Below are 13196 nucleotides of genomic sequence, written 5' to 3' on the forward strand. Positions count from 1 at the left end.
GCTTTATTTAACAGTTACCTCAGGCAAGGCATTCAGTGTCCACAGCTTGTTGGTTTGCTAAGGAAATGAACTCTTTCACTAAATAAATGCACTATATTAGCCTATATATTATATTTTACTTAACCTGTTAATGGCATCTTGATTATTTAATGTATGTTTAAAATATCTGTCATGAAAATGACAGCAACTGCGTAAATGATTATATTTCAATAATAAATTAGAGTAAAAATGTTAATGTAAAAACTGCCTTATGTGCAGTTTACATGTTTTCATACAATTTGTTACTTGAGTGTTGATTATTATTATTATTACATCTAAAAATAAATAGCAACTGAATTTAGGCTAAAAGTCTATGCTCGAGCCAAATTAGATGTCAAATAGACGTTTAGAAGATGTCTTTAAGATGTAATGATTTAGAATGATTTAGAATGTATGTTAAACTGACATCTTATAAACGTCTATTTGACATCTGACAGGAAACGTCCTATAGACGTATTGCAGATGAGCAAACACTCTTTAAAATACGTCTTCCAGATGTAAGTTTCACATCAAATAGTCGTGTGCTATCTGGATCTGTTGTTAAGCTTTAAAGTCTGCATGAACCGGAAGTTGCAAACGACTTTTCTCCAGTTTCTCTTGGAAACTGTTCAAGTTCTCCAGTTTCTCCAGTGTTGTGACGTATTTCCCAGTGAAAAGGCATATTGAACAGAGGGCAGGGTTTTACTCTAGCGCTCCTCCTCTCCATCTCTCGCTCATAACAGACTAACGGTTTGAGGGGAGTGGTTAAGCGTTTCCCAAACCAAGCCCAAACCTACGTCATCAGAGAAGGAACGCCATTACAGACTGGAAGCAACTTTTCAGACTTTGATTAAAGCAAAGCTTTGATTTGACGACGGCAAACAATTTTTTTCTGTGTATTAACTTGCACGGATTAATTGTTCACCACAAGACTAGTAATATGCGCTAACAAAGTAAATAAGGGTCAATTTTGATTTCAGTTGGACTTTAATGTTATAGTAATGCGCAAGTAAGGGCTCCTATATAGTTTACAGCATTAGCAGATCATTTTTTTTATCCTTGCGAAACGTTTACTTGTAATTGAATTAATTTAAAGACAAGGACACAATTTGTTAATTAAAGCACTGTTTTAAAAAAAAGAGCAATTTTAGCTTTCTAAACCCCCCACTCCACCTAAATGAACCGAACCAAACCAAACCGAGACATCAAAACCGTGGGACGTACCGAACCGTCAGTTTTGTGTATCGTTACACCCCTACCCGCCTGGCACAAACGGTGTTAAGTGAACTATGGTGTATGTTGTACATAAATAAACGGATGATAGGTTAACTTCTGAGGTCTGGCCTTTCAGTGTAACATCACAATCTGTGATATTTTTCTGTGATGTAATTCAACAACAAACACTGTTAAATATTGTAAGTACCTGCCTCCCTCAAGCTTTATTGGCTTGGAAACTGATCTAAAAGCACAACTTTTCTCTGCAATACTGTATTATTTGGAATAACCATTGTATTTTGTAATAAACAAAAGTGTTTTTTTGTTTTGTTTTTTAAAAGCTGGTTTGATAAGGGTATCGTTTTAGTTCAACATTAGTTTAACACTCAGGGATACGTTATGATGTATGAAGAGTTTCTTATGCACTTTAATGGAATTTTCTCTTGGCTTTTCTGCAGTCAATTATGGTATCATTTCATTATATAGATATGTGTTGTCATTGGTCGATATGCACATAATTAACCCAACTGATACAGTATGTGGTAAAATTTGTTATTTTACAGTCCAAAAACAACAAAGCTATTCATTCTCTATATCTAAAGGAGGTTATCACCAATTCTTGCTCTACTGCTTAATGGACTAAATTTGTTAATGACCTTGATTGGGAAAGTGTTCGGTTATTACCTCATTATTATTTTTCTGTGACAAACAAGGTGAAAGACATTTCTTTCAAAATACAGTTTTTCTGAATTGCTAAAACACTAAACCCCATTCTCTGAACCAAATGCTCAATAGCTTAAACCAATTTGTCGAATAAATCACTCTTTCTGTAAAACATTAAAGAAGTTCAGGTAGTTAAAACACTGTTTGCAAATCTCATGCAATCTTTTAGCAAAACTCTAAACACATTCTCACTCAGTAAAACACAAAAATGTTTTAAAACGCTAAACACAGGCAGGCAAAAGTTAAACAACTACAACACAGTTGACTCAAACTACACACAACAACTCAAAATGATTCACACTTATTTCTAATGATGTGACCAAACCAACTTTACAAAACACAAGTCAGTTCAGGCTGAGTGCCAAAACTGACTAAAAATGTTGTACTGAATGTTGATACCAACAATGGATGGAAACATAAGAGGGAAAGGAGGAAGAGTATGTGTGTAAGAGATGTGGTGAACAAGGAGGATGAGGACGAGGAAGAGCAAGGTGTGGAGAATGTTGTCAAGGCTGGATCTGGCTTTAGGGTTTTTCGCTTTGCCTGGCAAGAGACGACGTTGCCTGTGATGTCAGACTCAACCCATTCTTGAAGATGTAATGCTAAGGCAGAATGAATCTCTCACTGACATTGATTTTGCAGTTGCATGACTCTTCTGAGTGTACTTTACTGTAACATGCTTTTCATTTAGAGTATTTTTAACCTTTTTGGCTTTTGCAGTTGGGTCACTGTATTTTCACAGTATGCAAGTGCTGAATGTTGACATTCACTATACAATATTCAGTACAATACTATACCTGCAGAGCATACAGTATACAATTTATTCACCTTACAAGTGTAAGTTGTCATTACTATACTTTTTTACGTAAATGCACAATTTGTTTACTTTGTAAATTGTTACAATATACTTTTTTCTGTAACTGCATGCTTTGGATTCTGTGTTCTCCATTTTTTGACGTAGTGTTTAATGAATGATCTGTAGTGTTTATAATATTGACTCGTGTGTGTATGATCTGAGAGCATTGTTTGATTTTGAGCAGATAAAATGGTTTTGATGTAATTGTTTGATTTTGCCAAAAGAGTCCGAGATTCTCTGAATGTGGTTTGAAAATGTGGTTTTATGTTTAAGGTTTTGAGAAAGTGAGTGATGGTTTCACATAATGTGTTTTAGCAATTCAGAAAAATTGTAATACACAAATTCTACCCTGTCAAACATTTCCTTAGTTAGTTTAAGAAAGACATTGATGTTAGTTGCTCTTTTTGGAAGAGTACCCCACATTTTCTGGCATTGTAGTCATGTGAAAAAGCCATGGTATGATGCGTCTATGTTTATAAGGAAAATATACTCTTTCATTTTGATTTCCATTTTGAAAATGTAATTTTTGGATATTTGTGAACAAGGATTTTGTAATTAATCTGTTAATGTTATTGGTCAAACTTCACATTCACAAGTGTAAGTTTTCTGACAAAAAGCCCCTTTTCTTAGTAGTCCTCCTTAAAGAATTTCAAAATTACTTTTCTACTATTTGAACTAGTACAAAAGCTATTAAGAGTGTGTAGAGTATTTGGTGTTTTTGTGTGTGTGTGTGTGTGTGTGTGTGTGTGTGTGTGTGTGTGTGTGTGTGTGTGTGTGTGTGTGTGTGTGTTCTTTGCTCCCCTGGCTCCAAAGTGTAAGTTGTATCATTTTGTTGTTGTTTAAAGCATAAAAAAAATATTTTTAAAAAGGGACAAAGCTAAAAGAAATATATAAAAAAAGTACCTGCACACTATAACAAAATCTTCATCTCTGGATCCTTGTGAATTACCCATGATGAAGCTGCAGGAGAATCTGATGAGTTTGATCTCCTCCACTGACTCTGAATGAAAAAAACATTAAATTAAATTAAATTAAATTAAATTCAATAATTAAATGAGTAATGATAAAGCAATCTTCATAATTTAGCTGAACATACAGTCAAACCAAAAATTATTCAGACACCAGATTTTTTTTATTATACAGTGCTATGCATAAGTTTAGACACCCATGCTAAAGTTGACTAAAAAGAGGAATAAAAAATAATTTAATGCCTTAAAATAATAACTTAATGCCTTAATTTAAAAAAATTAGGAAAAATCCAACCTTTAATTGACATGGTTTTATTTCAGTTAGCCTAATAGCTGGTTTGATTTGCATTGAGAGATGATCTTATGGAAAGTACTCCATGCCAATCTCTAGGTATGGTGAAGGCTATGTGATGATGTGCGGCTATTTTAATTCCAAAGGCCAAGGAAACTTTATCAGGATGCATAGTATCCTGGATCCATGAAGTAACTGGCCTTTAAAAATAAAAATCTGCCTGCCTCGAATTTAACATAGGGGTGTCCAAACTTATGCACCCTGTATTTTAAGGAAGAACATTTATTTATTTACGATACATTATTCATTCACAAAGAAAATTGGTGTCCTTAAAGGTTGGATTTTTCCTAATTTTTTAAATTAAGGCATTAAGTTAGTCAACTTTAGCATGGGTGTCTAAACTTATGCATAGCACTGTATCTACACTATAGTTCATTTATGTAAGTGATGATAGCAAAATAAAGTAAACTGTGACATTTTATATCCAAAAATTCTTCATACAGTGACTACCAGTAAAACTGATATAAATTTAGGAATAAAAATTATTCAGACAGTTTGACCTGACCATGTTTTTTTTTTTTTTTTTTTTGTTGTTGTTGTTGTTGTTGTTTTTCTTTAATTGCTAATGCGACCTTTTTACACACAGACTGAACAAAATTGCAATTGGTTGAGCTAAATTGCTAAATCTAATTGTGTAACTTAGTTAAATTTAACAGCTGACAGATATTCAACATAGTTCATCTTTGAGACAGTCTAACAGAAGGATGGACAAAACCAGTCAAATATCAACTGATCTGATAACTCTGAGTTCTTGTCATATTTTATTACCATTTTCTAAACTATAGCGAATAAACTGTGATAGTGTGAGAAATGTTGAAGGTTTCTGAATAAATTTTGATTTGACTCTCCCTAAAAAAAATAATGTGACTGTAATTAAGCTTAGTATGTTTACATATGCTGTTAAACTTATGAAGAATCACATTGTCACGAATCCGGGCTGTGGCCTTCCGCCCGATAGCCACTAGAGGTCGCTTCTCCATCATATTGACTCTCACACCACACAACACATTGGACTGCATTTCCCATCATCCATTGCACAGACGACACACACAGCTGATTACTATGGGAAGCCAAACAAACCAAAAGTGGGACGAGACAGCGGGGGTTTACCATAGACTGTAAAAAATATGGACAAAGCGTCTGTGACGTCACCCAAAGACTTTCTGAAGAACGGGTTTGAAGCCGTTTATGGGGGGTATGGGCGGCGCCATCTTGGAAAGTCTTGGGAAATCCTAACCCCGCCCACCATAGACTATGCCGCCCACCTTCTGATGCAGCGCGCGTCACTCAGCTTGCTCTGCTACTCCGGTTATCTCTTTGTATATTTTAGGCAACGAAATATGTTATAAAACACCATACTAACTCTTTTCGTTTTCATTTAAAGAAATCTTAAACATTATAGCCACACACATGTGGTTCAGGCAACGCATATTGATTATATTCAACTGCATAACGTTTGTCTATTTATGAAAAAACAAAATATAAAACACAAACCTGCCTCTTCATTAAAATATAATATAAAAAATATTAAACATTTTATGGTCCAGGCAATATGTGCATTTGTACTAAACAACAGATTTTGCAGTAAACAACATTACAGATCATCTTCGTTGTATTAAAATTTAAAATGACAAAACTCAACCCAGTCTCTTATTGTTAAATTTAAGTTTAATCAATATTAGCCATTATAAAAGTATAAGTAAAAGGTATAAGAAGCTATACAAATAAAGAAAACAATTCAGTCAAACATACAAAGTCAGCGCTCTAGTCTAACCATACATCGGTAAAGTTATAAAGTTATGAAACTTCCCCTCAGCCAAAACGATTGCCCAGGAAAAAAATTATAGATTTACGAGACCAAAAATCGCCCGTTAGATATGCACAAGACGAATTATATATCTCATGTTTAACCACTACAGAGACGCCATAGTCCGCGGCATTGGCGGCAAACCTCAGAACGTCTAGCCGATGAAAGGTTGCTCCAGGCGGGGACATGAACGCCGAGCGCCCGGTCATCGCTGGATCAACTGGATAAAATTTTCATAAATCTTTAAATAAACCACAGATTTGAGCTTTAAACAACTACATTCTCGCCTGAAAAACTCTTAAAACTACATTTCATGATACAGAAACAGTAGTATTATATGTCAACTGTATTAAAAAATGGCGCTTATGTTGTCATTCTCCGTGGCGCTGCCTTGTCAGCTGTCAATCAAGCTGTCAATCAAAGTTAACCACGCCCTTATTGTCATACATTTTATATCTAAATACTATCTAAAACTAACGAGTTAGAAAAAAAATTCACCCCCCTCACAGTTGTCAGGCACTCGGAAGCTATCGAAAAATACAATAAAAGTCCATGGGACCAACCTGTAAAAACATAAATTTATGCTGTGAAAACGGACATTTTAACATGGGGGCTATGGACATTTGCTCCCTTTTGGGACCTGCCCCTAGCGGATTTTCGATGTATTGCAGTTTTTCGCACTTCCGGGTAGGCTTCATTTTTCAGATCAGAATGTTGCCGCTTGGGGTTTACAGAGCTCGCGCCGCGCTGACATGTCATCTGCGCGATTCAATGGTCCGAGCATGGGTCCGAGGCCGAGCCGCGCGGCCTATTCGTCAGCGCAGCGCGGACGTGTTTCCTAGCGACACCCAATGGGCAGCGCTGCGCTGACCAATTTAAACAGCGCAGCGCAAACCATACATGCAAATAAATGTACAATAAAGAAACCCCTCCTTCCTTACAAAAAAATTGGTTCTCTGCTGAAGTTTAGGAGTTTTTCCCTACAGAAGACAAAGAAGAAGAAATACAATATGAAATGCATAAATTTCTTATGTTTATTATCTTTAATAGTGTTAGTGTTGTGCGTCGATACTTTGAAGAACTGCACATATGTAGGCCTATAAAGGCTATGGAAAGAGCTGTATAAAGCAGAAACTTCAATGACTTTCAATATCGTAGTCGTCTTGAGGAGCACGCCAACCTTCTGGTAATTATATCGGACAGTTTAGGCTACATGTTCAGGTAATGTAGGCTATTTCATTATTGTAGTAAGTTTTGCATTCAGCCATCATTTGTAGACTTTAAGCTTTTTATGTCTGAATTCCATAATCAAAACAATCATTTGTTAATTTTGAATAAATTGTTAAAACTAAAGATCGGTTTTATGTTGTTGATATTTTGTGATATTGATTTATAGTGAATTCAGTGTGATTTGAACACTTTTTGCCATTGAGATAATTGGAAAAAGTGTCCCTCCCAATCAACTAGAACACACACACACACACAACACTATATATATATATATATATACACACACACATTTATACATACATATATATATATATATATATATATATATATATATATATATATATATATATATATGTATGTATAAATGTATGTGTGTGTGTGTGTGTGTGTGTGTGTGTGTGTGTGTGTGTGTGTGTGTGTGTGTGTGTGTGTGTGTGTGTGTGTGTGTGTGTTTAATGGCATTGTGCAGGTTTATGTGAATGTATAATAACATTAGGATGTTTATAATAGGCCTATTATAATCATAGATTCTCGTGAAAAATATATACAGTAAATACTGTAAATGTGTTATACCTTATGGGAACAGTCCCCTTCCGTCCAAAATTAAACACACAAAAGATTTATTCAATTAAAAAATATATATAATATAAATTTATATAGAGACTAATTAATGTCATTTTATTAATAGATTGATGTGCCAAGAGTGACATTGGAGTCTTCACGTAGACTGATTTAAGCAAGAGTCTTGTGACAAAAATTATAATAGGACATTATAGCCATAAAAAAATCATAGTACTTGGATACTTAAGTACTTTTGAAGGCAAATACTTTTGTACTTTTACTCAAGTGAATGTTTAAAGGCAGCACTTCTACTTTTACTTTTACCTTGAGTATCTTTACTTTTACTCAAGTAGCCTACATGGTATGTGTAGGCCTACTTCGTCCACCACTGGCCAGCGGTTACGCGTGATTGCACTCACGGGGGTTGAGCGCGGTAAAGTAAGTTTTGGGTTCGATATTCGCCGGACATGGTTTTCCCTTGTAATATATTTTATTATTTATTATGATATTATATATATTTATACCTGAGAATGCTTTGACGCGTTTTCACAGCGCATGATAGGTACTTAAGGGAACGTCTGCCAATTCCACCAACTGCGTTAAACGTAGACTATAATTTGTATTATTTAAAATTACTTTTAAGTTAAACAGACGTTTTCAAATTCCAAAGCTTGCAGAAGGTTCCTATTGGCAATACTGACTTAGGCTACAGCGTTCCTGGTAGCCTTGAGTAAATTAACATGTCTAAGAAAATGATTCATAAAACATATAAACATCAGTTGAGCCTGTTTACTTTCTTCACTGACACAGTAGAAAATTAAAAGACTATCAGTCAAAGGTCAGCTTTAGGAGGGGAACAATTAGGGAATAAGGAGACTGAGAGAAAAAGAAAGATGAAGATGAGGAGAGAGCAGGTATTGACAAATAATCTAATGACAAAGTTTTAAAGGTATTTCTTATCAAATTTGTTTTGGCCTTCAAAAGCCCTAAATTGCACACATGTTGGCCAGAGAAACCCAAATTTTCTCGGGGGAGCATGCCCCCGAACCCCCCTAACTACCGAACATTTCTGTCACTTTTGGACTTCCCATTTTTAGGTTTGTGAAAAACAAGGTTGTGTTCCATATTGTGGTGTTCAGCAATTTTGACATAGTATCGTCATCATATCAGTGTAGATGTAGATAAAAACATTACAATAAGTATTAAATAAGTATTGTGATACTTGGTGCCACAGTGACAATCTTGTCCCAAAAACTATTGCTATACCACGATACTCAATATGTTGTCCCACGGCGAGTCATTTTTCCCTACTGCACCAAAACAAAATTTGAGGGTTCCCCCACCTGCCAAATCCCACTTTAACCACTGTATATATATTTATATATATGTGTGTGTATGTGTTTTAGAATGACCTTGACCTCATCAACACCACAATCAATGAACTTCAAGGCTATACAAGACTTATGTTTTCTGGTGGACTATATTTTCAACCCTCCTGTGAACGCCCCATTTTCACTACCAATTTTAGGTAAAAGGCCAAGGTAATGTTAATTTTAAGTTTGACACAGCAGTTTTGCAATTATTTATTTTTCAACGCTTTTTCTTTAGGTTCATGTAAATCAAAATCTGCTGTAGGCTACTTACATTAATAATAGCAGAGGTTTATGGGTAAAATGTAATTGAGTGGCGCCAAATGAACTTGTATCTGTTTAAATTGGTCAGCGCAGCGCTGGTGAGGATTGTTCGCGCCGCGCTGCCCATTGGGTGTCGCTAGGAAACACGTCCGCGCTGCGCTGACGAATCGGCCGCGCGGCTCGGACCATTGAACCGCGCAGATGACATGTTAGCGCGGCGCGAGCTCTGTAAACCACCGCTGTCTCGTCCCACTTTTGGTTTGTTTGGCTACATATCCTAGCGACTACGGAGCCCACTCAGTTGTTTTTTGCCTTGCCTTGCCTTGCCTTCTCGTGTTTTGTTATCTGCCTGTGTTTCCTGGATTTACCCTTTGCCTTGCCCTTTGGACTCTGTTTACCCTTCGTTTGGATCATTGCTTGTGTACCTGGATTTTCTCTCTGCCTGGCCCTGTTGGATATTGTTCACCGATCGTAGACCCACGCTTGCCCTTGGATCTCTCTTGTGTCTTGCCCGTAGGCCTACCATATCTGTTTACCGTTGTCTGACCCTTGCCTGTTTACCATGTTTATCAATAAAAGCTTGCACATGGATCCGCGCACGCCTCACGTCTTGTTCGCCCCGTTACACACTGACATCACGAAACACAAAAGAAACCTTGAAATGAAATAACCTTTTATGGAAGCTTGTTTACGCCACTGAATAATAAATAAATAATAATAATTGCGACAATTCTGACTTTTTTTCTCAAAATTCGCGAGATATTAAGAATTGTGAGAAATAGGCTAAAGTCGCAATTCTGAAAAATAAAGTCGCAATTGGGAGATATAAAGTCAGAATAGCATGATATAAAGTCGCAATTGCGTGTTATAAAGTCAGAATTGAGAGATATTTAAACTATTCTGAGGTAAAAAAAAAAAAAAAAGTCCGTCTTTTTTCCTTTAGAATTGGACTTTAGGCTATATCTCACAATTGTGAGTTTATATCTCACAGTTCTGAGAAAGGATGTCAGAATTGCGACATATAAACTCGCAATTATGGCCTATTTTAAAATGTTTTATTTTGTGGCGGAAACAAGCTTCAAACAATCACTTAAAATGTCCTCCAGAGATTCATATTAATATGAGGAAGTCACACACATAAACACTCACCTTGATCAAACTTTTACAACATACAGGTTCTCGAATCCTCTTTAACTTTATAAAGATACTTTAGATTTAAATGTTAGCTTTAACATCATAAAGATACACGGGAATTCCTGAATCCTGCGTAAACTTGTTAAACACATGTCCTCTGTTTTTCTCCTTAAAATGGCGACTGGTTAACTTAGTTATACTAATAGACAGTATGTTATACTTTCACTTTGTATTTGTGACGAGAGAGAGAGAGAGAGAGAGAGAGAGAGAGAGAGAGAGAGAGAGAAACGGGTCAGTAGTAGCCTATCAATCATAGACTGTAAAAAAACTGGTATCAATCAACTTCTCTCTCTTTCTCTGAACTGCGGTGAGAAATAAAAGTCTGGTCCTAACACAGACCCAGAAGCTCATCAACAATAACATGCAAGTATTAGCAAATACATTTGAATGTTATAAGACAGTATAATGAAGAGACATGTTGTCGCTATACATCGCCCTCTGCTGACAGAAAACAAACAAACAATAATAATTAGGCTATGTTTTTTTTAATGCGCCCAAATTTCATTAAAGGTATAGCTACGTTAACCCAAAAATTCTGTCATTAATTACCCACCCTCAATGCAACTTCCACTCAGAAAGTAAATAAGTGAAGAAAAAAAATAAATAAATATATATATATATATATATATATAAGTGAAAAAAAAATATATATATATATATAAATATGAGCACCATATTTTTTTTTTTTCACTTATTTACTTTTTGAGTGGAAGTTGCATTGAGGGTGAGTAATTAATGACAGAATTTTTGGGTTAACGTAACTATACCTTTAATGAAATTTGGTCGCAATATATATTAATTCTACGTGGCATTGATTCAACAAGGTGCTGAAAGCATTCTTTAGAAATGTTGGCCCATATTGATAGGATAGCATCTTGCAGTTGATGGAGATTTGTGGGATGCACATCCAGGGCACGAAGCTCCCGTTCCACCACATCCCAAAGATGCTCTATTGGGTTGAGATCTGGTGACTGTGGGGGCCATTTTAGTACAGTGAACTCATTGTCATGTTCAAGAAACCATTTGAAATGATTCGAGCTTTGTGACATAATGCATTATGCTGCTGGAAGTAGCCATCAGAGGATGGGTACATGGTGGTCATAAAGGGATGGACATGGTCAGAAACAATGCTCAGGTAGGCCGTGGCATTTAAACGATGACTAATTGGCACTAAGGGGCCTAAAGTGTGCCAAGAAAACATCCCCCACACCATTACACCACCACCACCAGCCTGCACAGTGGTAACAAGGCATGATGGATCCATGTTCTCATTCTGTTTACGCCAAATTCTGACTCTACCATCTGAATGTCTCAACAGAAATCGAGACTCATCAGACCAGGCAACATTTATCCAGTCTTCAACTGTCCAATTTTGGTGAGCTCGTGCAAATTGTAGCCTCTTTTTCCTATTTGTAGTGGAGATGAGTGGTACTCGGTGGGGTCTTCTGCTGTTGTAGCCCATCCGCCTCAAGGTTGTGCGTGTTGTGGCTTCACAAATGCTTTGCTGCATACCTCGGTTGTAACGAGTGGTTATTTTATGATGGATGGACAGATGCACTTATCATGGATAGATGTATTTTTATGATGGATAGATGCACTTTTATGATGGATAGATACTTTAAAGATGGATAGATGCACTTTTATCATGGATATATGCACTTTTATGATGGATAGATGCACTTTTATGATGGATAGATGCACTTTTATGATGGACAGATGCACTTTTATGATGATAGATGCACTTTTATGATGGATAGATGCACTTTTATGATGATAGATGCACTTTTATCATGGATAGATGCACTTTTATGATGGACAGATGCACTTTTATGATGATAGATGCACTTTTATGATGGATAGATGCACTTTTATGATGGATAGATGCACTTTTATGATGGACAGATGCACTTTTATGATGGATAGATGCACTTTTATGATGGATAGATGCACTTTTATGATGGATAGATGCACTTTTATGATGGATAGATATACTTTTATGATGGATAGATGCACTTTTATGATGGATAGATATACTTTTATGATGGATAGATGAACTTTTATGATGGACAGATGCACTTTTATGATGATAGATGCACTTTTATGATGGATAGATACACTTTTATGATGGATAGATATACTTTTATGATGGATAGATGCACTTTTATGATGGATAGATGCACTTTTATGATGATAGATGCACTTTTATGATGATAGATGCACTTTTATGATGGATAGATGCACTTTTATGATGGATAGATACACTTTTATGATGGATAGATGCACTTTTATCATGGATAGATGCACTTTTATGATGGATAGATGCACTTTTATGATGGATAGATGCACTTTTATGATGATAGATGCACTTATGATGGATAGATGCACTTTTATGATGGATAGATGCACTTTTATGATGGATAGATGCACTTTTATGATGATAGATGCACTTTTATGATGATAGATGCACTTTTATCATGGATAGATGCACTTTTATGATGGATAGATGCACTTTTATCATGGATAGATGCACTTTTATGATGGATAGATGCACTTTTATCATGGATAGATGCACTTTTATGATGGATAGATGCACTTTTATGATGGATAGATGCACTTTTATGGACTTCAAAACAGACAC

At 35.8% G+C, this 13196-nt stretch overlaps 1 protein-coding gene across 3 annotated transcripts in view; it reads right to left on the reverse strand.

The window, feature by feature from the left end:
• The window catches only part of LOC308694114 (NLR family CARD domain-containing protein 3-like), a 93305-nt gene extending 82621 nt beyond the window's left edge, over nt 1–10684 (reverse strand). Inside the window, exons 1-2 of one of the 3 annotated variants that reach the window (XR_014030558.1) lie at nt 10514–10667; nt 3716–3812 (exon numbers count right to left, since the gene is read on the reverse strand). Coding sequence is in view for 2 of the 3 variants with exons in the window: in XM_081371442.1 (XP_081227568.1) it covers nt 3716–3765 (50 nt within the window). In the remaining variant the exon portion in view is untranslated. Of the gene's footprint in view, nt 1–3715; nt 3813–10513 lie in introns of all 3 variants that reach the window. The other 2 variants (XM_081371442.1, XM_081371443.1) reach the window with 2 other exon arrangements.
• Between the last annotated feature and the right edge of the window lie 2512 nt (nt 10685–13196).

Source organism: Scardinius erythrophthalmus, assembly GCF_964197995.2.
Source record: "Scardinius erythrophthalmus genome assembly, chromosome: 7".
NCBI lineage: Eukaryota > Metazoa > Chordata > Actinopteri > Cypriniformes > Leuciscidae > Scardinius > Scardinius erythrophthalmus.